The sequence below is a fragment of the Alligator mississippiensis genome, chromosome 5 (genome assembly GCF_030867095.1).
Source record: "Alligator mississippiensis isolate rAllMis1 chromosome 5, rAllMis1, whole genome shotgun sequence".
NCBI lineage: Eukaryota > Metazoa > Chordata > Crocodylia > Alligatoridae > Alligator > Alligator mississippiensis.
The window spans coordinates 210,120,405-210,143,948 of NC_081828.1; the positions used below are offsets into that span (position 1 = coordinate 210,120,405).

At 49.5% G+C, this 23,544-nt stretch overlaps 1 protein-coding gene across 3 annotated transcripts in view; it reads left to right on the forward strand.

Moving 5' to 3' along the window:
- LOC102572648 (mitogen-activated protein kinase kinase kinase 3) overlaps positions 1-23,544 on the forward strand; it is a 107,263-nt gene that overhangs the window by 15,628 nt on the left and 68,091 nt on the right. For all 3 annotated transcript variants that reach the window (XM_014609063.3, XM_014609066.3, XM_014609065.3), the window contains one exon: positions 8,855-8,931. In XM_014609063.3, coding sequence (XP_014464549.1) covers positions 8,928-8,931 — 4 coding nt within the window. In that variant the 5' untranslated portion in view covers positions 8,855-8,927. The remainder of the gene's footprint in view (positions 1-8,854; positions 8,932-23,544) is intronic.

A 23,544-nucleotide genomic window follows, 5' to 3' on the forward strand; every position in this document is an offset into this window, starting at 1 on the left:
TAGTTTTAGCAGAGCTGCACCCCTGATATGTGCAGGCTAAGTGCAATCACAGCTGGGCTGCTTAAACCTGGCTTATGGCATGGAAAGCAGTCAGGGGAGCAAAAGCATCTAACTAGTTTATAAAGATCATTACATTATATATACATATAGATAGATATATCATATGCACGTCTGTGTATTAGAACACACAATATTTATAAATACATATTCATATACAACATATATCTATTAACCTGTAGATATCTATAGATATATCAACTATAAGTCTGTGCAGATATATAGACATAATACATTTATACACGCACATATTTATAAATATATAATACAATATATAGCATTGAATTTTTAGCCCAAGAGAAAAATCACCTCATTGGAGAGATGCACAAGGCTGGCAGTCCCCAGTAACGAACAGCATTAAGTGCTCAACAGGAAAGAGGACACGGAGAATGGAAATCATTTGTACCGAGAGAGTTCTCATTTCCACTGCCGGGTTGATGAACAGTTGGAGAGGCGGCTCTTTCATTTTGTTCGTCACAGCACTACAATCCTTTTCTTCCCCCATCTAGGCCTGTTTGCCTGTACAAATGCTTTCTTGGAATCTGAAAATAACCGTGAACTTCAAAGCACCGAACAAAAAATAATCAGCTCATCCTCACCATGCCCTAGGCCTGGCTTTCCGAGGTGCTGCTCTAAGGGGGCTCGGGAAGGGGAGCTGAGAATTGTTTGCTGCTTTGGAAAAGCAGGGTACTTAAGGACTGGTCCAAAGCCCATCCAAGTCGGCGGGGGTCTTCCTCTTGGTTGTAAAGGAATTTGGATCAAGCTCTTCTGGAATTGTTGGAATGTCTGATTTTAGGAAATTGCTTGGCCTTAGGATCTCCTTTTGTGGAGAATATGATGGCACCTTCAGGGCATATGTAAGGGGTACCAGCACATCACGTTACTGGCCCTTGCCCTGAATGAGGAGTCTTTGTAGTGCTTACTACAGATTCTCCCCTTCCACCTTCCAGGGTTTTGGGTTTTTTTTGTTTTGTTTTTTTTCCCTGAGCTCAGTTCAGTTTTTGCATCCTGAGGCAGCATTCAGCATGTAGCCTGTTGCACAGTTTCCTGTGGCCGGGCGGGCTGCCTGCCAAAAACCAAGGGCATTCACTCCTAGCTAGGGCTGCAGTTGTCTCTAGTGCTTTAGAAGCAAATGGAAACCTCCAGTGTTGGCTCCTCTCTCAGGTCCATTTGCTTTCCAGAGCATCTTGATTTATTTAACCCCCTGCCAAAGCCTCAAATCAGGGCCTAGAAAGCTCACCCTGAAGGTGTGGCTTTTCCGCTGCCTGTTGTTAGCTCCCTGGTGCAAAATGGTACGTCTGGGGAAGGGAGCAAAAGTGGTGTCCACAGGCCCATTGAGAGAAACAGCCACCCTCCCATACCCAGCCAGCCTGCCCTCCAGAAAGCAGCCCCAGAGGGAGCCAGGCAGCTCGTGAATGAAGCGCAGGAGTGGGGACTGGGTGATTTTGGAGAGGAAAGTTGGATTTGGGTTTAAGGCACCGGGTCATGAATCCTTTGTGTGTACTGACACGGGGCACTTCCATTACCAGAACCTGTCTCATCCTCTCAAATGCTATTTATCGCTGCGCAGTAGGGCAGTGCTCTGTATTCCTGTTTTTCGATGTGAAGCTGTGCGCAGCTAGGGGACTTGCCCAAGGTCAGGCAGGACACCGGTGGCGGAGCAGGGAACGGCAGCTGAGTCTCGAGTCCTCTCATCGCGACATTGCCCTTTTTGTCTGGAAGTCCAGGCTTCTGTTCCCATATTTCTGGCCTGGCCTCTGTGAGCAAACCATTTGGCTGACCCTGTGCCAAAATTACCCATCCACAGAGGTGGGATAATGCCTTCTTCCATCACAGGGGTTTGTGAGATAATGTTGGATATGCCTTATATCTGTGGCGGCCCACCTTTTTGACAGCCATGCCACAGGTTAAGCCCCGTGTTGTCCCTGAGTGCCCTCCAGTCCCCTTCCCCTGCCTGCTCTGCTTGTGCCCCCTTCCCGATCTGCCACGTGCCACGCGCGGAGGCTGCCTGTGCCACTTGTGACACACATGACACAGGGGGCCACCCCTGCCTGGCATAAAGATGATGGAGAGGCAGTAGCCCACACACAGGGTCCAGCAGATCAATCCCCAGTAAGGGTCAGCTTCTCTGCATGACTTCACTGGATTCTCCGTGTTTTGCACCGGAAAAACCTTTTCATTCCTCCGGTGCCTCAGTTCTCCTGCTGTTAAAATGGGAACACCGACTTGAGCTCCTCTTTATCAGAACATCATGAGATTTGTACATACAATATGCCGAGTACCGGGGCTCTGCTGTGAACGTTGCCACAGATTTCCTGTGGGTCGTGGGCGCTCGGGTTTGTGACTTGTCCGAAATAGTGAAAGTTTGGCTTGAGAGGCCTCAGTTCTATGCTTTTCGAAAAGGACTGAGCACCCACTGCTCTGCCTGAAGTCACCGGGAGCCTCGCGCCCAGCACCTCTGAAAACAAGGCACTCTCCAGGTGGGTACCCAGAGCGGAGGTACCCCGGACAGCTGAACATCTCCAAAGCTGGGGCTGTAACTCTGCCCTGTTTCTCCCTCTGGAGGAAGGAGCGAACGTTTCCAAAGGGAAGCTGGGAGGCTCCGTTCATCCCTGTTTGTAAAGCGGGGTCAGATCTTTGGATGGATGGCGAAGGTGCAAGCGGCTGCCTTGAGTTACTGGTCCCGCTGGAGCTTACAACCTGCTTGCTTGGTAGAGCTGACCCACAGAAACGATGGCTTCCACCCAGCGCTCGTACACTTGCACCCTGCGCGTGCTCACTTCTGGGCACCCCCGCCTTCTCGGCCCATAGTCTTACATTGGCTGTAACCGTCCGTTTCTGGTCCATCACGGAGGGCCAAGAAGCGACAGAGAGGCAAACCATTCGCTTTGTTCCAAGAGGAGTAGAAAAAGGGGAAACCCTTCTCCGCCTCCCTGCAGAAACGCCCGTCTCGCTCCATTTTTCAAATCGGAATAAGAGCTGTTTGTTTTGCCACGAGTACTGAAGTTGGCAGCAGAGCCCTGGGAGAGGGAAGGGTCCCGGCTAGTCCTTGCCTTGGTTCCAGTCACCACAACCCGGGAGCACCTCTACTAGCCTCCAGGCTTTGCACTTCCCCTGGTGTAATTTGCCACAGGACTGGGCCCGTGGATGCAAACGGTGCAAACGTGGATCTGAGGGTGGAGACTGGTCTGTGCAGGAGCCAAGAATACAGGGGGATGTGTGCTTCCAGCTGGAAACATGACATTAGAAGAGAAGAGGCTTAGTCCTGCTGACTTCGGTGAAGCTGTACATTGCCTTTCACGCTGCCTGGGGATCCATCCCAATGACATCTAGCCACTTTAATGCCTAATTTAAAATCAGGGTTCTGAGCATGCATTTAAGACCTGTGGGATAATTGAGCTACTTGGTAGAAGCAGCCTTTTTATGAGACCTACTTCAGTATATAATTAGTGTGTTTTAAATTAGTTCAGCTTGGCTGAAGTCGTTCCCATATAACAAATAAATGGGCAGTTGGAACTAAATTTGTACGTTAGGCAAGTAATAGCCCAACAGGTGTGAGAGACTAAGCCAACATTTGCCTTCTTTCATCTATACTTCCTTCCTCCCCCCACCCAGTCTGGACCGCAGAAGGCTCTGGTATCGCTTCACTGCTGATGGATGCTAGAGAATGGGTCACCTTTGTTACTTTATTGTTATAGATGACACCCATTGAACTACAGAAGCCTTCAAATAAAATCCTTACAGTGTCCTGTAAAGCTGGTTGAAGCAAGGAAACACTGGAGCCCAGTTTCAGTTGCATTTGACTTAGAGATGCTGAAGAAAAAGATTTTAAGTCCAATTTCAGCCTCAATGTCAGCGCCCATTTGAAAGGACAGCCATGGCAGTCCTGCTTTGCTGTTGCCTGTCACAGCTCTGCCTTTGCATCCGCATTGCGAAGTAGTCTACCGGACGGCTTGGTGGTTTATGCTTTTGGGTTTGCCTCAGCTGAGTCACTGCAGCCACAGATTTGATTCCTGCTGGGATTGCTTCATTCTTTCGAGGTAGATGGAGTCATGTGGCATTGCCATGTGCCTGGTGCTTGGACAGTGCCATCCGTGACACATGCCTCTGCAAAACTGCAGACCGAAGGGTTTGCATCTGGAGTTTTCATTGGCAGGCCTACGTTGCAGCAGGCAGGCTGCGCACATGCAGTCCGGCTGCGTGTTGCTTAGCCGCCGGGCCCAAATAAACGGCTCTTCTCCCGTAACCCTAACTCGTGCAAGTAGGTCTGTGATTCAGGCTTTGCAAGACTGGGCACGAAGATTGCACACCAGTGTTCGGGGCTGCAGAAGAAAAGTGCCCATCACGGCATGCTCAGAAAGACAGGAGCATCATAGATTCATAGATGTTAGGGTTGGAAGGGACCTCAATAGATCATCAAGTCCGACCCCCTGCATAAGCAGGAAAGAGTGCTGGGTCTAGATGACCCCAGCTAGATGCTCATCTAACCTCCTCTTGAAGACCCCCAGGGTAGGGGAGAGCACCACCTCCCTTGGGAGCCCGTTCCAGACCTTGGCCACTTGAACTGTGAAGAAGTTCTTCCTAATGTCCAATCTAAATCTGCTCTCTGCTAGCTTGTGGCCATTGTTTCTTGTAACCCCCAGGGGCGCCTTGGTGAATAAATCCTCACCAATTCCCTTCTGTGCCCCCGTGATGAACTTATAGGCAGCCACAAGGTCGCCTCTCAACCTTCTCTTGCGGAGGCTGAAAAGATCCAGTTTCTCTAGTTTTAGGCTTGGTGGAGGTTGCTTTGCAGAATGGGAACAGCATGGTCCACAAGGGCAGGGTGATGCACCGGCCCCCACCTCCTGTCCTCCACCCCATGTGCATGAGGCAGGATGTCCTGCAGCTTGTAGGGCAAAACTGAAACATTACACAGGCCAGGTTGAGCTAACAAATCTGTAACGTTATATTGCATTGCATTTGCCTGTCTTCCATACCAGGCAGGCCTTTTGACTAAGAATATGTGTGCACGCTGTATGGTCTTTAGGCTTGAAAACTCTCTCTCTCTCTCTCTCTCTGTGTTATGTTTAACTCTACCCCAGCCCTGGCCTCCGAAGCTTTTGAAAATAACATTTACAATAATATTTTTCCCAGTTCCGTAGTATACAAACTCCAGCGTGCTGGCAGGACTCCCGGAAACTTGCTGAAAGTTAATGTGGTCGACTCTTTAAAAGGAGAGATTTTTTCCGCTTGACTCTTTTGCTTGTTAAAATCTCCAGGCCCAACATGTTGTTCCCTGCTTGTTCAAAAACAAGGAGCGTCCCAATTTTAGCAAGGTTCATTTCCATCCCAGCCATGCTGCAGGACTGAGGACTGATGTTTTTATGCCACTTAATTCTACCACATCTCAGCATCCCTTAGCTTGTGCATTGGCTGAATTCAGCCTGGTGTCAGAGTGCAGATCCCCATGTAAGTCCCTGGGCTGCATTCAGTGGTGAAGTCTATTATTGCAGTCCTGAGTTGGAGGCTCCTTGGTGCTACGTTCTGTTATGTGAGCGCTGTCATCATCTCAACGGAGCAAGCTGGGGAAAGCATGAGTGAAGAGATGAACAGGGCACACGACTTATATGCACCAGTTTGGGGTCTGATCCTGTAATATGCCTAGAGCTTTTTTCTCCCGCTGGCTTCAGTGCAAGATGCTCTGCTCAGCACCTTGACAAGAACAAGTGCTGGGGGTGCAAAATGATCCAGACTCTTATCTCCCCCCATTTCAGTTCAAAGCCAGGTTGCTGCCATCTATGCAAGTGCAGCACCAGTGAAGCTACTTCTGGTTTCCCCCAGTTTAAGGGCTTGTCTACATGGGGGCCCTCAGGAAAGTTGATCCAAATTAACTTTTTAATGTGGATTAGTTAAACCTCCCAAACTCTGCTTTTGAAATCGCTCCTGCGTCTTTCCTCGTTCTCTTGGGAGTTGTGATTTTTATAGATTTTTTTTTTTTTTTTAAATAGATCTCACGGTCACTTTAGTTCTGATTGGAGGTGTTTGGATTGGGGAGTTGACTTCTCTAGGCAATTAAATTAAGCCAAGCCAGGCCAAGACTACTCGGATTCTTAAGGAGGAAAGCTGAAATCGCCGTGCTGAAATCTCCGTGGGGGTTTCGCACGGGCCGTTTTAATGAACTTTCCCGAGTGTCCCCGTCCAAAACGAGGGCAGAATCAGAGCCTGTTTCACAAGAGGCTGCAACGGGGATCGGGGAGGAGAAGATGATGTTCCCCTGGCCTGAGCTGAAGGAGGGCAGGGTTCACACTCCTCCTGCTTTAATTGTTTGGCAGGAGGCGTTTCTGGATGGCTGGGTGAACAGGGCCGTACTTTGTCAAACGGACTGGGTTGGATTTACAAGGGGGGCTGAATTTGCTGGTGGTCACAGCCAGGGAGCGAGAGCTGGGAGACCCGGGTTCCCTTCCAGATCCTGGCTGGCTGGCGAGCCTGCCAACGCTTGGATGCTCCACGGAGGGAGTTTGAAATGATATCTGTTTCCCCCCAACCCACCCCTGCAATGCGCTGGAGTCGGGGAGAGTCTGCTTTGCGCTAAAAACAGCAGTTGGTCCTTGCATGATAGGGATGGGTGGCACGTGGGTAAACTGGAGAAAGCAGCCATGCTGGTAATCAAGGCTGTCCACTTCACAAGGGAAAAACATGGTTAACGTAGCAAATGCTAACCTCCTGCCTTTGCACTGGTTAGCCCTATGCTACGGGCACCCGATCGCTTTGATGGAGGAAAGATCAGCGAGGACACACAAGTACTTTTGCAAACAAAAAGGTGGCTGGGGATCAGATGTTATTCAGAGCTATCTCCATGCAGGCTCTTTGTGTTCATGCAATGGTTGTGTCTGTATGCACAAACAGTATGTGCATGGTCAGGGATCCAGCTGTGTGGCTGTCTGGCCCTTTGCATGCAGATACCACAACTGCACACATCGCTCTGATAACCATGCATGAAGCAGGCACACAGCTCTGCTTCTGCAAAATGTGCGTGCAGCTTGAAAAGAGAAGAAAAGGAGAAGCTGGCCAGTTTTTGGCCATTTTCAGTTTAAGGGGCTAATCCAAATCCTACTGAAATTAGTGGGAGTTTCCATTGTTTTCGGTGTGGAGCTCTGACCCCAAGGTGATGTCCGCTGCGGCCTTTATAGTTAGATCAGTTCTTTCTTCTTCCCCAGGCAAAGGGGATCAAACCTTTTCCTATTGCTTTTTTTCCTCTTTGGTCTGTCCTGAAATGATAGAGCACGCAGTGCTTGATGGCTTTATATTCCTAGCTAAATCATATTTCTCAGATAGGAAACTGCAGCAGCACAGGGAACAGCGTGCTCAGTGGCACACATAAATGTCAGAGTATTTGCTGGCCTCTTATCGGTCTCTTTTCCTGCTGGTCTCTCTCAAAATAGGTTGGGTAAATAGCCTCATGCTTGCCAGCAGTTGGGTCCAGAGACTTGGATGTTTCTGAAGAGAATTATTTTTAGTCTGCTTTTGAAATCGTTCCTGCGTCTCCCCTGATTCTCTCAGGAATTTTGATTTTTATAGGTCTTTTTAATAGATCTGACTGCCCTGGAAGCCTTCAAAGTGCCTTTTTTTACTTGTGGCCTGCTTTTCATGAGACGTGATGCATAACCATCCAGAGTACTTGTCTGTGGCATTCAACACTGATGTTTGTAGTGTTGGTTGAACCAAGGATTATGGGATCAGATCCCAGAACAAAAATGATCTATTTTGTTAGCGAGGTGGTAAGACGCACAAGATTGTATCGAGATTTGTTAAATCAGGCTGCTATGGGCTGGGGGTTATGGCCATGTCTTTATTAAACAAAATGCAAGTGCCCAAAGTTGAGTTGTTCAAGCCCAAGCATCTTAAGACCATCCCAATTTTCACAAGTGCTGGCGCACATTGGTTGTTATAATGTGGGTGTACAGATCTGTTGACTGTAGTAGGAGCTCCTGGGTGCTATGTGCTTCTGTAAAACCAGGTGTGTGAACGATTAATGTCTGTAGGTTGGTATCAGTCTGGCTGGTCTGGTTTCCACTTGGTCCAAGTAGGTTGGCCATTGACTCCAGTAGAGGCAGGGCTAGGATCTGTGGGTTCACCAGGTTTAATTCCCTGTTCTGTCACGGAGCTCCTTTGTGACCTTTCCCATCACATAATCTCTTTTTCTGTCTCAGCTAAGTGTACCCCACAGGAATATGCAAGGTCAAGTACATCAAAGCCAGCGAGGCACCTAGATCCTGTAGTCGTGATAGATGGAGAATTTGGTTTCAGTGACTGAGGGTCATTGCTCGTCTATGAACTTTAAAGCGGGTATCTGTACAGAAAAGGAAACTGAGGCACAGAAGTGAGGTGCTAAACCTTGCATTGAAAATCAGGGCTGGGTCTCTGGGGAGTGTGGGGAGGTCTAGACTGGTGGTGACCAAGATATGGCTGGATCCAGTCAATGGAGCCGTGTCTTCTGGCCTCTGTGGGACGACATGGGCCTGTGCACCGAATTGGGCTCACAGATTGACCTTGTGCCACTCATCCAGTCTGTGGCATGACCCCACACCCTGGATCTGGCTTGCCAACAGGGCCCAGATTACTCAGCTGGCTTGAGGGACCCGATGGGTGGGTTGCTACTGATCTAGACACTTTTACCTATTCCTGTTGGGGGAAAAAAATCCCCTGCAAAAAGGGGGTGAGACAAGTCGTCAGTCATGCACAGTGCAACCCCCTTACACGTCTGGTCTGATCCCTTTGCTGGCGCTCACCTGTACACTCTGTGTTTCTATTGCAGGTGGATGCTTGTGAGCATCGGACAGAGCGAGTACCCGTGACCGGTGCAGTGGAGGCCTGATGTAGATGCCAACATGGGTAAGGCGTGGATTCCTTGGGAGTATTTGATTCTCTGGCCTCTTTATCCTGGCTCGGTTCTGCTGACAAAACCTCCAGTGATGCCGAGTGAAGAACCCGCAGAGAGGGCCTGGGGCGTAATATTCACCCGCTTTGCTGCTTTGCGTTCCAGTTCAGCCAAAGGTCGTCTCCCAAATATTGTCTGGTGGGCCGGGAACTAGTGTGGGAGTCTGAGGACCGGGGGTCTTTTCCCAGCTCTGCCACTGCCTGGCTGTGTAACCTTGGAGAGGTCACTTCAGCTTTCTGCGCTGCTCAGTGTACAAGCTGTTTGGACTGAGGCATGTTTCTATTATACTACCTTAGTATAAACCCTATTATAATACAACCAACAATACCAGCCTGGCTAATGTGTATGTGCACGTGGTTTCTACTGGATGGTGTCAGGCAGCTCAGTAGTATATCATAGGCTCCACGTTGCTATTGGAGACTCCTCTTTCCAGTGGTAGGTGCTTATAGCTGGAGATGGAGAAGGATCGCTCTCAGGTTTGCTGCTGCTATGAAGGTCCACGTGGTCCTGATCTGTAGCATAGAGAAGTCCTAGGCTGCCACAGGTGTTACGCTGATGCACTTCACGCTCATCGCTGCTTGTGATTTAAACTGTGATTCGGAGATCTAGGCACTTAGTTCTCATTGACCTTCAGGGGGCCTTGGCGCCTGACTCTTTAAGATGTCTCTGAAAATCCTGGTCTGCAGGTCTTCACAGAAAACTCATAGCTCTTCCCTCAAGGAGCTTGCAGAGCTAAATGTATTGCAAAGAGTCGGGACATTGCTAGCGGGCTCATTTTGCGTCTCAGTCTCTCTGGGGACTATTGCTGAAACGCTGCATGGGAGAAGTGTGTGTCAAGAAGGGGGGTATGATGGAAAACTGGCTGCTGGGGACTTCTGGCCCAGGATAAGTCATTTATCTAATGACACTTACAGACATGTAATTAGCGGAGCAAAGCTCTTGCAAAGAGGACATTATCTTAGTGAAAAAGATGAATCGAGCCCTTCCTAACTTTCCAAGCCCTTCCTAACTGAGCCAGTTTGCCAGCAAATGCATCAAGTTCCACTCCCAATAGCAGCAGGATTTCAGGCTCTCTTCTTTAAGACTCTTGTCTTTCATTTCTCCCAATCTAACAGGCCTCCAACTCTAAATGAACAGGGACTGCTCTTTATCTCTCCCGGCCAGCTGGGTTCTGTCGCATGTTCCTGTCATGTTGATTCCGAAATAATTTCCTTCTCTTCCAGAGACAGTCTCTCTTTCTCTCTTGACTGGGGATAAGCACTTTTCTAGGCGCTAGATCTCCACTGCATAATCCATCCCAGGACAGTACTGATATCAGTTGAAAAGCTGTTAGCCAGGCTGGCTGAAAATATGGAAAAATTCACAATCTGCAAGCTGTTCAGGAATTGTTAGCCACCATTGCAAAGAAAGATAATTGGGGTGAAGAGTTGTTTGGTTTGCTCTTTTAATAGATGTTGTTCTGCACTCCTTACCTCGTGGCTCCCTCTCTACCCTTTTAATTCCATCTGAAAAAAGGATAAAAAGGAGAACATAACATCGTTCTGGGCTTTTAAAACTTCCTTTTCCAGTGGCAAAATAGAGGAGGAAGGTTGTTTGTTTTTTTTTAAGTAACAGAAGAAGGAAAGAGTGACATAAATCTTTCATTATAAATATCCAAAAATACACTTCATTGAGAGAGAACTCAATAAAAAAGGGAAAACTTTATTAAGGAAACAAACTGTTTTGTTGTTGTCAAAGTTTTTGGGGGGTTTTTTTGTGGGGTGAAAAATGTTGGCCAGCAGTACTTTGTTTTCTTTTCACTATAAGTATGAGTGAGTGGGTGCTTTCAACCCACTTCTTAGTACAGGGGTTCCCAAACTGTGGTATGTGTACCCCTGGGGGTATGCAAGGCATCTTTGGGGGTTATTCAGGAGAAATGGTATAATGGAAGACTTAATTTTCATTATTATAATAATTGGCATTTAAAGGGCATATAAATGTATGCTGGCCGGGGTACGGGGGCAGCTGGTAAATCTGGAAGGGGGTATGCAATAAGAAAAAGTTTGTTTTAGTGGACAGATGGTTTGATTGCTGCCTGCCTCCTGTCCTGTGCTGGAACCTGTCTGCCAGTCGCTGCAAAAGCCTGTGGCTCATGTAGGCGCACCTGAGCTAGCTTTAAACCAGCTCGTTTGAGTGCTGTTGGCAGTGCAGTCCAGCAACGTGGAGGTCAGCATGGGCTGCAAAACCCATGTGAGAAGTCGGGTAAATGCTTGGAGAGAGCGAAGGGCAGCCTGTGCTTGAACTCCATCATTCCCAGTGCCTGAGCCTAGGTAGTTAAGGATGTCTTCAGGAGTTCCCAGGACTGTGGTGCAGGCAAACCCCAAACCCAAATAAAGAGTCCCCTTAGAGTAGGATTGTGTCTGGCTTATATTTTGTTGCACTCATTAGCCTTCTGCTATGTCTTTTATACCCGTGACAGATGCTTAGATCCCTTGATATATGCATGTCTGCAGTTTGGACATATCAGCTGCATGTAACATGGGTGCATTGTCCACAGACGACAGGCTAGAATGGCCAAGCTATGCTAGGGGTGGGAGGGAAAAGCCAGTGTGACCATACCTGGTCTCTATGGGCCAATTTGGGTAAGGTGGATATAAGATGTAGCTGAGCTATAAGATGTCTCTCATTGCGGACGTGACTTTCCTATAAGAGCTGCTAGGCTAGATGTGGAACAATGGGACCTTATGGGGAGAAACAGCAGAAAGTGGAAGGGAAGAGTATCAAGTTTTCTTCTGATTCCTAGTCCATTGGGTGAAGGATTATTATTAGTCTGTAGCAGCCAGTGATTGAAAGAGTAAAGAGAACTGATATTGCTTACTAGCCAGGCTGTGGGCACTGGGGCTATAGCCTCTAATGCAGCTGCACATCCAGCATCTTAATTTGGACTTCCACGCCGGATTGCAGGCAGAGCCAGATCACTAGCATTAGATAGAGTTAGGTGGGTGGTGGGGGAAGGCCACAGACTAGTGAGTCTCAGCTGGGGTGTTGCAACACCCTGGGGTGCCAACAGATCCTTGGAAGGGTGCCATGAGGACATTCCTGCCTGGCCACACCACTGTGCCCCCTGCCCAGTCCCTCTGCAAGGAAGTAAGCACCGTGTAATGTAATCAGAGAGAGGTAGGGCTGGAAGAGACCTCCAGAGGTCATCTAGTCCAACCCCTGCCTGAGGCAGGATCATCCCTATCCAAACCATCCCATATGAATCTTGAATCTGAATTCTTCATAAAACTACCCTCAACTCTGACACCGCACAAGACCTAATGCCCTATCCTGCTGCAGGTGAAGGAGGGGAATGACGGCAGCCAACCTCTTGCTTCCATAAAAGTTGGTCAATGTACATGGGAGAGATCCCAGGCGGAGTAGAGGGCCACTCAAGTCATAGAAGTTATGGAGGGGTGCCTTGAGTCTAATTACAATTGGCTGTAATTCAAGCCTAAAAAGGCTGAGAACTACTGCTGTAGACTGAAGTCGCAGAGCGCTCTGTGAAGCGTGCACCCAACATGGGACCAGAGGTGTTTGCTGTAAGGGCTGGGTCCGAAGAATGAAACGCTTCGGATACAGGGACGCAGTTCTCAACTGTTTTTGGAAATGGAAGTGACAGCCTGCTCTTGGTTTGCAGACTGTAATAGTAGCTGCTGGATTGGGGGAGCATTTGGACATCTTAATTTAGCAGGGTCTTGAGTGTTTTGACCATAGCTAAGGCTGTGGGTTTTGACTGGGGTGTGCTGGTGCACTTGCCAGTGCTGAGAACCTGGTAAGCTCCTGCCTGAGGGTCTTGTTCTTCTACTTGATCACCAAATGTGGAGTGGGGAAGGAATTATCCCTCCCACTCAGGATGGTGCAGGGGTTATTTTTTGCACAGGTCATCGGTATTGCCCGTGCATCCCCTGTGCTCAGCTATAGTGCATCATAGGCTGTTCTTGGCCTTGTGGTTGTCTGCCTTGTAGTTGTGGTGACTGATGGTTTGAAGCGGATGATTTTCAAGAACTCCTGGGTAACTGGCTGCTTGCGAACGGCGGGCTGGACTGTGGCTTCTGTGACCCTTTACCACACCCAGCATTTGCTTCTGTTCTCCCCTGGAGAATCCCAGTGACGCACACACACCTCAGAGCTGACACTCGCTGCAAAATGGAGAAATAATCCAGGTGACAAGCGGAGTGGAGCTTGTCTGAGCCCTTGAGTATAAAAGTTTGTACCTTTTGGGGGCTGGGGGGCAGCTTTCACCAAAACACATTTAACAGCAGGAAAGGGAGATGTCCGTATGAAGAGCACCAACGGCTGTCCTGTCTAATTGTTTTTGCTCAGGGGTGATTTGTAGGTGTCCCAAACAGGCTTCTTGTGTGCAGGTGTGTTTCTGTGTTTGCACGGGTGCATTAAGTGTTAATTTAATTTCTAAAAAGCTTTTGAAGTCAACTGGGGACTGTTGATGCCTACATTCAGGTCTGTGCATATCTAGCCCTGAGGTTTAACATCATGCACATGCGATCTTTTGCTAAAAAAAAAATGGGCCAGAACTTTGGCCTGTGTTTTGGCAGAAGGGTAAGTTGAGGAGAAAAGGGGAAAAGGAAAGCACAGGATCGTGTTAGTGGGGGGCACACAACATGGCCGCAGGCGGGTTTAAAGCCCCCTCCATCACGGGATGCCTTTAGCAGGGGATCCTCCATGGTTGTGCTCTCCCAGTGCCACCCATTTGGGTGCAGGGGTTGTTCCAGGCCAGGCTGCTGGGCAGTGGGATGACTGCAGGTAAGACAAGGTAGAGCACAGCCGCTTGGTGGCTGCATCGTGGCTTTGCCCTCCCTCCACCCTGGAGACCCAGGGTTGGGTTTGAAGGATAGCCTGGGCTGGGCTGGGGGTGTCACGTCCGCTCCCGCAGCCCCATGCAGACAGGCACAAACCACCTCCCCCTGTCCTGCCATTGCTGCCTGTACCCACCCAGGCATGAACGTACCCTGCAATCCCTCCTTGCTTTGATTTCCGCTTGTAACAACCTTCCTGCCTTAGTAAAGGGCTTTTTTTGCTTTTTTTGTTACTCCTCATCTCGAGCTGCGTGCGTGCGGCTGATTTGCTTTCTTTCACGTTTTGTGCCCTGTTTGCACATTACGAAACCTGGTTGTGTTCAAACAAACACGTCCTCCCTCCCGGGGCCCCCCTTCCCGTCCTCCTGAGTCATTTCACATGTCTTCCTTGCTCCAGACTCCCACCGAGTTCAGCTGGGAGTTCGGGGGAGCGCAGGACCAGACCTGTGATGCGGTATTTGGGACAGCACAACCGTTACCATGGCAACTGGTGATGATCTCACAGACCCGGGACTGTGGCTTCACTGGAGCTATTGAGCGTTAGGGGGAGCGGGGCTGGGAGGGGAGAAAGGGTCCTTTATGAGAACACACATACCTTCATCGGTCTGGGGGGGAGAACCGGGCAGCTGCATTTCTTTCTGGGTAAACATTTTTTTCCTTTCAAGAGTGACACTCGTGCTTTAAGGGCCCAGCTCTAACTTCCTCGCGGCTTGCACAGATGCACGAAGGGCCTGTCTTGAATCTACGGGTTCAGTTGGAGGCTAAGGCTGTTGCCGACTTGCCTGGTTTGGCCGGTCACTTAAACATGTGTGTACATGTCCTTAGCAGCCCCAAACCCAGTCTGTGCATCTAGCTGTGCTGCTGCTCCTCCTCCTCGGCTCTTGTTAATGTTTAATGGGATGGGAGCTGCCAAAGCCGGGTTAGGTTTCACTTGGATTCCCCCGCGCCTTTGCCGCACGCAGGGATTACAGGGCCGTGTTGTATAAACACCGTCTTCTTTTGCATAGCGATAGTCACCTCTGTTTCTGAATCTCTTGAGACGGACTTTCCCAGCAGAGGATGGCGGAGGACTGGTGGATCGGATAGACAGCGAAGCGCTTTGCCTGCATGGATTTTTGTAATCCTGAGTCTTGCATCTTGCTGGATAATAACACCTGGATCGGTGATTCTCAGCCGGGGTCCCACGAGATCCTTTCAAGGGTGATGTGGGGTGCCAGGCCATGTCAGCATTGTTAGGTCTGCAGATACGATTCATGAGATAAATCCAGAGATTTCAAATAGCAATCCATAGTTGTGGTCTCGCTGAGCAGTTTGCAACAGAAAAAACATTCTGTTCTTTTTTTGACTACAGAAAAATAGGGAGAACTAAGAGCTGGCATTTCCTAAGGGGTGTCTTGGATCTGTTCAGGTGTGCTTCCAGTCTAAAAAGGTTGACAACCATTGATCTAAATCTATTCACCTGTGTATCCCAGAGCACTTGATAAGGGAGATCTATATTACCCCCCCCCGTCCCCATTTTATGGATGGGGAAACTGAGGCATGGAGTGGTAAGTGATCTGCCCAAGGTTGGCCAACAGGCCACTAGCAAGGTTGGGAACAAACCCCAGTTCCAGTCCATGTTTAGTCATTAGGCCAAACTTCATCGCCAGTAATTAGTAATGACTCAGCAGCATAACCATCTATTCAGAATAACTACCGGGTAGTTGCTACAGGCTGAAGTCTACCCTCACATAGTGGGGGTGTCTTCTTGGGAATGGCTGTGGTACAAACGTGAGCCTTGTGTTTGTAATTCTTCCAGTGTTTTGGGTGGAAAAGCTTGCCTTCGGGTGTGGGAAGTGGTTCTTTAGGAAATAAGTTAGATGCAGCCATGCAGTAGTGTGCTGCAGGTCTCAGCCCTGCAGATACTGAATTGTCAGATGTACCAGCCATGGCATAATTCACACAGACTCTTCTTTCTCCTCTGTCCTGTCTCTACCTGCAGCTTTACCTAGCTGGCTAAGCCTCTGCCGCCGGTAGAATTGGATCTCATTACAGACTCTTACAGTCCTTTGATTTCAGGGAAGGGTCAGGGCTAGGGATAGGAGAAGGAAGCACTTTTGAAAATCCAAGACTGATGAATGGAGGAATCCAAGGCCGGTGGAGAAACGAGAGTTTTGCTTCCCATGTTTGGGTCCAGTTTTCTCTGTGCTGGGGTTCACTTTCCTATTTGTTGGAACAGAAATATCCCGCATCCTTGAAATAACCTCTTCTCCTTGCTGATAGCAGCACGGTATCAGTGAGATGTCTCCCCTGCCATCTCTTTGGATGCCTGTTTTTTAAAACTGGGCTTCTGTGCTTGCAGTTCGAAGCCCCTCTCTTGTATTCTTGGGGAGTCTTTTCTTGACAGTTCATAGATGTGCAGATGTGAGAAATAAAACTGGGCCTTCAGCAATAGAGGCAGCCCCAACTGCAGTCATGCCAGCGGGATGGATGATGATAGAGCATTGCAGCCTTTTAGTGGGCTGGAGTCTGTGCTGCTTCTCTTGGGAGGAAGAGCACAGAAGATGTTGCCTGAGAGGAGGAGCAAACCTGGCTCTATGCTATCTCTGCATTGCCCTCTTAGGTTCTTTGCAGGGAAGCGTCTGCTAGAGCAGCCCCTCTGAGGCTCTAATTTACAATGCATTTGCATGGCCTGAGCAAAAGGTGTTCTGGAGGGGTTGGAGTGAAGGTTGTGTCTTGCTGCAGGAGACCTGCAAGACACTGTGCAAGGAGGGAGGGATGGGCCTTTGGGAATAGAACACGTGCTATGGATGGAGGAAGAGTTGTGCTCATGATGGCCTGAGTTTGAGCCTGGCTTTGCTGCAGTCTGAACTCCGGTTCATATTGCGAATCCGATGCGGCTCCCTGGTTCCCAAGAGTTACTCAGGCAGCTCGGCCTTGACTTAACAAGGGCAGACCCAGCTCACCTAGGACTATATTTATATATAAAATAGTGTGTACATGTGTGCATAATATGTATATTTTCCTCCAGCAAATGCTCAGTTCCCTGGAAGCTCATCCCCTAGCTCTGATCTCAGCCCCGTGTGTGCCCCCCGTTAGCTCTGCTGGGCTGTAGAAGCAGGTCGGGGACAGTTAGGGGTATGGGGGACATGCATCCGGGCCCCATAACAGATGTGGACACCGCTATTCTGTTAGAGGAGAGGACAGAGAGTGGGGAGGGGGAAGGAGGGTGTTTTCCTGCTAGAGTCTTTATTCTAAAAGCTGCTGGACAAACCCCACCAGGTGTGTGCATGTGGGGAAGGGGGTGGCGGATCCTAACGTAGATTAATTCACCTTGGCTAAAAATAAAAAAAAAAGGAAGGATGGCTTTCTAGCTCATGGAAGGACAGTCCGTGTCTGGTGCCCGCAGCTCTGGAGGAGGCAGCCCCACAGTGACTTTCCCAGGTCTTTTCGGTCAGCAGTTACTGAAAGTTCGGGGGAAGAATCTGCTTTATCTGCGAATGGAAATAACTAATACTTGATTTTCCTCACAATGCAATCGCCCCTACAATTGCGGTGGTGCTAAATTCCACCTCTCCCCAGTATCAAAAAGAAAAACTTCCATTAAAAGAAGTCAAAGCAGCTAAATAACTAAACCAAAATAAAATGCTGGTGGTAACAAGGAAGTCCGCCTGCTACCCAGTTACACTCCAGTTTACACATCTGTGCTTGGGTACAAATATTTCTGTAGGGCCATTCACAAGCTACTTGTACCAGAGGCTACAACAGAGAGAAAGTTGGCACCAAGTGGCCATTGTGGGAGAGGTGCCGTGTCGAGTCCCAGTGGCCCTGTCCTCTTCCTACCACTTTGGGGCTCCCACGGACGCAGTGGGGATGAACTCCCGGCTCCCCACTGCACGGCCCTGTCTCTCTCCAACTCGGCTGTTCCCTGTGCCTTCCTCTTTCCCTGCTGTCTTTGGTTGCCAGATGTTCATTTATGGGATGCATTAGTGGGGTTGGCAGCTGGATATGGGTGAAGGGATGATGTACCAGAGGCAATACGTTGTGGGGCACGAAGGCTCCTAGGTGACCTGCGGGAGCAGGGTTGCGTGGGGGGTGCCATGAAACCCATGGGGCACAGAGAGCTCCCGCTCTCCAAAAACATCATGGAGTTAAAGTATTGTGGAACATTTCCATATTTTCCAGGAGAACGACCATTTCTTGAGTCCGTGTTGACCTGACAACATGCCCTTATTTCCAATCTTTCCGCAGGCAAACCAAACCCTTGAATTGTGAATCTTGGAGGGTTTCTTGCCAGTATTTCTCACAGCCCTTCTGGAGTCCCTGAGCCTGAGGGGGTGGGTAAAGGGTGCACCTGTAAACCTGCAAATCTGCAGTCGCCAAGGAAGGGTGCTGTCTCTTTTACGAGAGATTTAATCATTACTCCTCTGGTGGTGACTTTTAAAGTGCATAATAAAGCTTGCCTCCTAACGTCACCATTTTTGAGGGACTTTATCTTGCCTATTTACAAGGCACTTGTCACCTGGTGTTTTAGGACGTGATATTTGTCCCCTGAAGAAGCTCAGAGTATTTTCAGTCCCGCCAGCCGGGTTCTTCCAGTCTTTTGCTTTTCCTCAGGGAAGTTCAAATGCAAATTGAATTCCATTTCATCTGGCTGATTTAGACAGGAGGTTTGAAAATTCGCAGCTTATTTTCCCATCCTATCTTCTCTGCCCTGTATTTAATTATCAAGCTCCAGATCGTGTGAACACTTCGACATAGGTGTATCTTTGCACACAGGATGATCCCGCTGAAGTCCGCAGGGCTTCTTGTGCATGCAGGCGTCTCCAGGACTGGGCTGCAGTTGCATGCAGGGATCACATTGTCTCGGTTCCCCTCAGGTTATTTCTCTGTAAAACAAAAATCCACTTAAGTGAGTTGTGTCCCAAGCTCGTGAACTGTTTGGTCCAAGAGAAAACAAGTTGTAGCCTGCAGTGTCTTCCTGACCCGTGCCGTTCCTGGAACATGGTAAATACATCTTCCAGGGCCCCAAAACTCAGAGCTTTCCTCCAGCAAAGCCCCAAGTTGCATAGAAGATCAATGGGCAGGCCTTCAAAGAGGTCTCGGGAATCCTGCAGAGCAGTAGGGGAGGGTTTTCTTGCTCACATTGCTCGTCCACGGGACTCCCTGAGCTGCCTCTGCCCTCGGTTGCTCTAGTGTGACCTCTGATTACTTCTGTGGGGTTGCTGGAGGGTGAATGACCTCCTGATTTAACTCACTGCTCCAAGAGGGACAGCGTACTGTAACAACAGAAATGTGCTTGCCTTTAACATTCACTTCAGACCCGTTATTTAGCAAGCTAAGTAATCGGGTCCCGTTATTTAGCAAGCTGAGTAATCGGGTATTTTTTTTACTCTTCAGGTGGAATTTAATACCACTCCTCAAGCATGGCCCAGCGAGTGAGATGCATCGTATATAGTGGGGTCTTGCTTAAATAGAGGATGGTCTGTCATTAGATAAATAGTTTGTCTTTATGGCTACAGATGCTGCTGGCATGGTGTTGGCAGGGGAAACACTTATGTTTTATAGGTCTCTTCTCCACGATCGACCCATGATCGATAGGTGTCTGTTAGAGTCCTTTTTACTTCTAGCACCGCAGGTCCAGTGCTGGTGGCTCTCATGCTTGGTGAACCCTTTAGTAACCATCTGCCCCAGTGGGTATTTTTTGCAGGAGCTGAAAAGACACCAGGAACGGAGTCCTCCCCCAACCACAAAACCACTTCCTTGTTGCAAAGAGCAGTATCTCAAGCCTGTCGCTTTACTGGTGCTGGCCACAGGCTCTGGTAACTGCAGAGGCAGGATCTTTGAAATCTGTCTCCTACAAGGGTGGAAACTCGTGGTGTCCTGTCCAGCAAGCAGTAAGGAGTAAGGAGGATGGAGGGTTGGCTTTCAGGTAAGGGGGACAGGTAAGGGATTGAATCCGGCATACGACAGGGCTCACGGGTGGAGACCCCGTGAGCTGGCCTCCACCCCATGCGCTGCATGCAGCACAGGGGGTTGGCACGGGACACCGTAGGCAGCCTGCACCCCAGGCTGAGGACCCATGTGAGGCTTTCTGGCCTCTGTGCCCGTGGCGGGAGGACTGTGTGCGTGGGAGGGAACAGCGGGGATTCCTGGGGATGTTTGTCGAGCATCCGTGCTCCCAGCCTGGGGTGCAGTGGTGGCTCCCGGGCTCAGCATCAGCTCTGGGGTGGGCTGGGGGCAGCGTGATGCCTTGCTATGTTTTCTGCCACAGGCTCTCCAGGGCCCTGCACGGGGAAAGCAGCCTGTGCCTTAGAGACCAGACAAGCAATACCCAGGGAAGGAGCCTGCAAGGACACTGGGGTTGGGACAGGGAGGAGTGAAATGAAATCGGTGTGCAGGTAGGGGTGCTGCGCAGGGGGTCAGTTTGGTCCAGCGCAGCAGAGCTTATCTGGCCTGCGACTCCAGGTGGGTTTGGCACTCCTGCTCTAGCTCCAGCCCACGTTATGGCTTTGATGTAGAAATCACTGGGAGAAATGCTCTGACCTCTGCATTCAGGAGAGACTTCAAGTCCAGAAATGCAGTACACGACTCTTGGCTTTCTCCGTGACCACGAGCAAGGGGCTTACTTGCCCTGGATCCCAGTCTCCATCCAGATGGGGTGGGGGGAAGGTAAAATGATGATGATTTGTTTCCCACCTTTTGTCTGGTTAGGCTGTACGCTCTTAAGCTCTTTGGGGAAGAGACTGTGTCCCCCTCTCTCATTGTGGTTGTGCACAACTGAGGACAGCGGGCTCCTGATCTCAACTGGAGCTTTGAAAAAAAGTCCTGTGCCAAAACTATCACATTTTCAAAGAAAGGAGGAGGACAGGTTGGGGCAGGGCGAGGGGTGTTGGAGAGTCAGAGCTGTTCGTGTGTATTTTCTTGAGGCTCCTTCTAGCTGCAATCTTCACTGTGAGCTCTGCTTCAGATGGCTGGCTTTCGTCATTAGGGCACTTCTCTTTCCCCCACTCCCTCCGTGTTCCTGATTTGTACCGTCAGCCTTCATCTAGCCCCTCTCTTGGTCTGGGAATATCCAGAGAAGTCCCAGCCTCTCGTACAGGGCTGGACTGTACCCACTGAAAGCACTTAGGAAATTTTACTCGGGGCTAACAAAGCTATTCCTGCTAAAAGCACTGTGGGATCTTTAATGACCACAAGTGGTCACGGCTGTGGTTTTCACGCTTTAGCCGAACAAGCACAGCTTACTGTGCGGCGCGGCCCCTTGGCAGTGCGCTGAGGCATCGGTTCAGGCATGGCTCAGAAGCTGATGCCTTCCTTTCTGCAGCTCCTCGATCTTGCAGTCTGGGCCCTATTTTGCTGCAGGCAATGCTGAGATGATAAACTGTACGGCACGTCAGCTTTTGCTGGAGCCTCCCTCCTGCCACTCTTGACACTAAAGGCAGCTGGTACCCTTTTTTCTTGCATTGTTCGTGGGAGCAGCTCCACAAAACTACTTTGAACTGCCTCTTAGTAATGACCTATTAGCAAAGCCAACAATAACAGTCCCGTCTAGACCATCTGAGCACAGCTAAACTATTCCTTTGTCTCCTCTTCACTTTCTGCCTCTCTTGACAGTGGGCCCAAGTTGGGTGGTCTGCGCTGACCTTCAGACTCTCTCTTCCTGCTGTAATGTTCTCATTCGGAAGCAAACCAATCACGTTGAGACCACAATACTTCTGCCTTCTGCTCCCAGCAGAAACGAAGCCAGCTAGCTGGACCGACCACAAAGCGCGTGCCTGCTGCAGGAGGACACGGGCATCAAACTACCGCAGTTCCTTTGAAAGGACTTTTGCTTTGTATGCAGTCTTGTAGGGTGCTGCCTTAAAAGATAATGGATTTGGTAGTAGGAGGCATATGGGGGATGGGGCTGAGCACCTGCATCTTGCATTGAGCCCTGTTTTAAAGTCCCTTGAAGTGGATGGCAGTGTTTTTTGTTTTTTTTTCCCCTCCCTCATTGAGTGCAGTGGTCTCATTGGATCTAATCCAATACTAGTTACAGTTAATAGAGTGACTAGTTCATTTCCTTACAAATGGCAGCAGACGGGGACTTTTCTTAAAAAAGAAACCAAACACAAAAGAGAACTGCTCTCCAGCATAGTTTAGAAGTCCTAGTTGGCTTTAGAGAAGTTTATCTCCACCTTTTTAAACTCAGGGCACCCCTTGGAAATTGCTAGCTCTTCGCTTTCACTTGTTTCTTGGCTATGGAAAAATAGTAGAGCAGTTCTTCTGCTGCAAAGAACTCAGACTCTAGCAGGTCAGAATGGCTTTCAACCCTACAGAGTCCTCTTTTGTTTAAATCTCTGGGTTTCTCTTGTGAATTAGGTGTAGGTGTTTGCACATCTGATGTGCTGTGGGGTGCCACGCAATCCCTGAAAGGATCTCATGCCACCCCGGTTGAGAATCACTGCTCTACAGCAAGCCAGGAATAAAAGAAAGAAAGAGAAAGTAGTTAATTCCTCAGGGACGCGTACAGAGGAGCTGATGACGGTGATCTGGAAAGCAGAGCAGGGGATCAGAGGGCAAACAGTCTCACGGGGGACAAAGGGAATGGCTAATACCAAACCAAACAGCTTGAGTTATCTTCCTGTGCTCCTGTTTGCTATTGTAATTGGCCCCTTCTTGCCCTGAACGGCCTTGGCATAGGTAGCACTGCTCATGTGCAGATTTCCTATGTAGTGTCCAGGCTGCCTTTTTCATGCGCGTCGACAGCGACCCTATCTTGGAAGCCACTTGCCTGCATGGGATTCCCACTGCTTCCCCTGGGACCCCTGTCTGGGGAGGCTCATCGGCCTGCACCCCAAGGAGCTGGGAAAGTAGCCTAACAAGCAGAGTGTGACACTCCTTTCGCAGAAGAGCCTGGGGTGTGGCTTTTGGCTCGGATTATCCAGAGGGCTCCTCCGTTCCTTGCTTAGCTCTTGAGCGGGCTGTTCGTTTCCATGCTATGAAGCTCCCCACCCTTCCAGCAAGGCTGCTCGGAGACCCTAAGAGCAGCGTTTAGGAGGGAGGATTCGTCTGGGAAACGTCATCTCTATGCGAGTCCTCTTGGAGCGAGGTTTTGCAGCCAGTGATGTAAACTGTGCTCCCGCTGTGTCTGCAGCTGGGATCCTGAAGCTCGGAGTGTTTGCTTTTAATCCAGGAGACTGGGACCTGGCACCCGCTTGTGTTGTCATTTCCAGGTTGTCCTCAACACCCAGCTTTTCAGGGAAGCCCCCTACCTCTATTTTTGTTTGCAGAGCCTAGAATAGGGCTTGTGAAATGCAAACGTGTCCCGCTTCAGTGGAGGGAAACGGCTGTTCATGCTCATAGAGGAAGAAGAGGTCGGCTTCTGTGCGGCTGGACCCCTGTCTCATCTTGCAGCAGTCCTGAGCATCGTGGTGTTGATGTTTGTGTTCCCTCCTTAAGGCAAATGAGGCTTTGTGCACTGCTCTTCTTGGGTAAAGAGCAAAGTGCTTTTCAGTGAAAGGTATTTGACCCACAGACGAGATGGAGACCTTGAAATCTGAGAGCGTGGCGGGCCTAAGTATCTCAAGCCTTGCTGCTTTTCTTTTTCAGTGCCTCAATACCTGGGAGCCCAAACTCGGGCAATTAACTCTTGGGTTTCAGATGGGTGATTGCCTGGCTCTAAGTCTGTTCTGGAGCGGGGGAGGGGGCTCCTGAAACATTAGCTGATTCAGGCCCGACACCCCAAATTAGTGGGTGCTTCTGATTTCT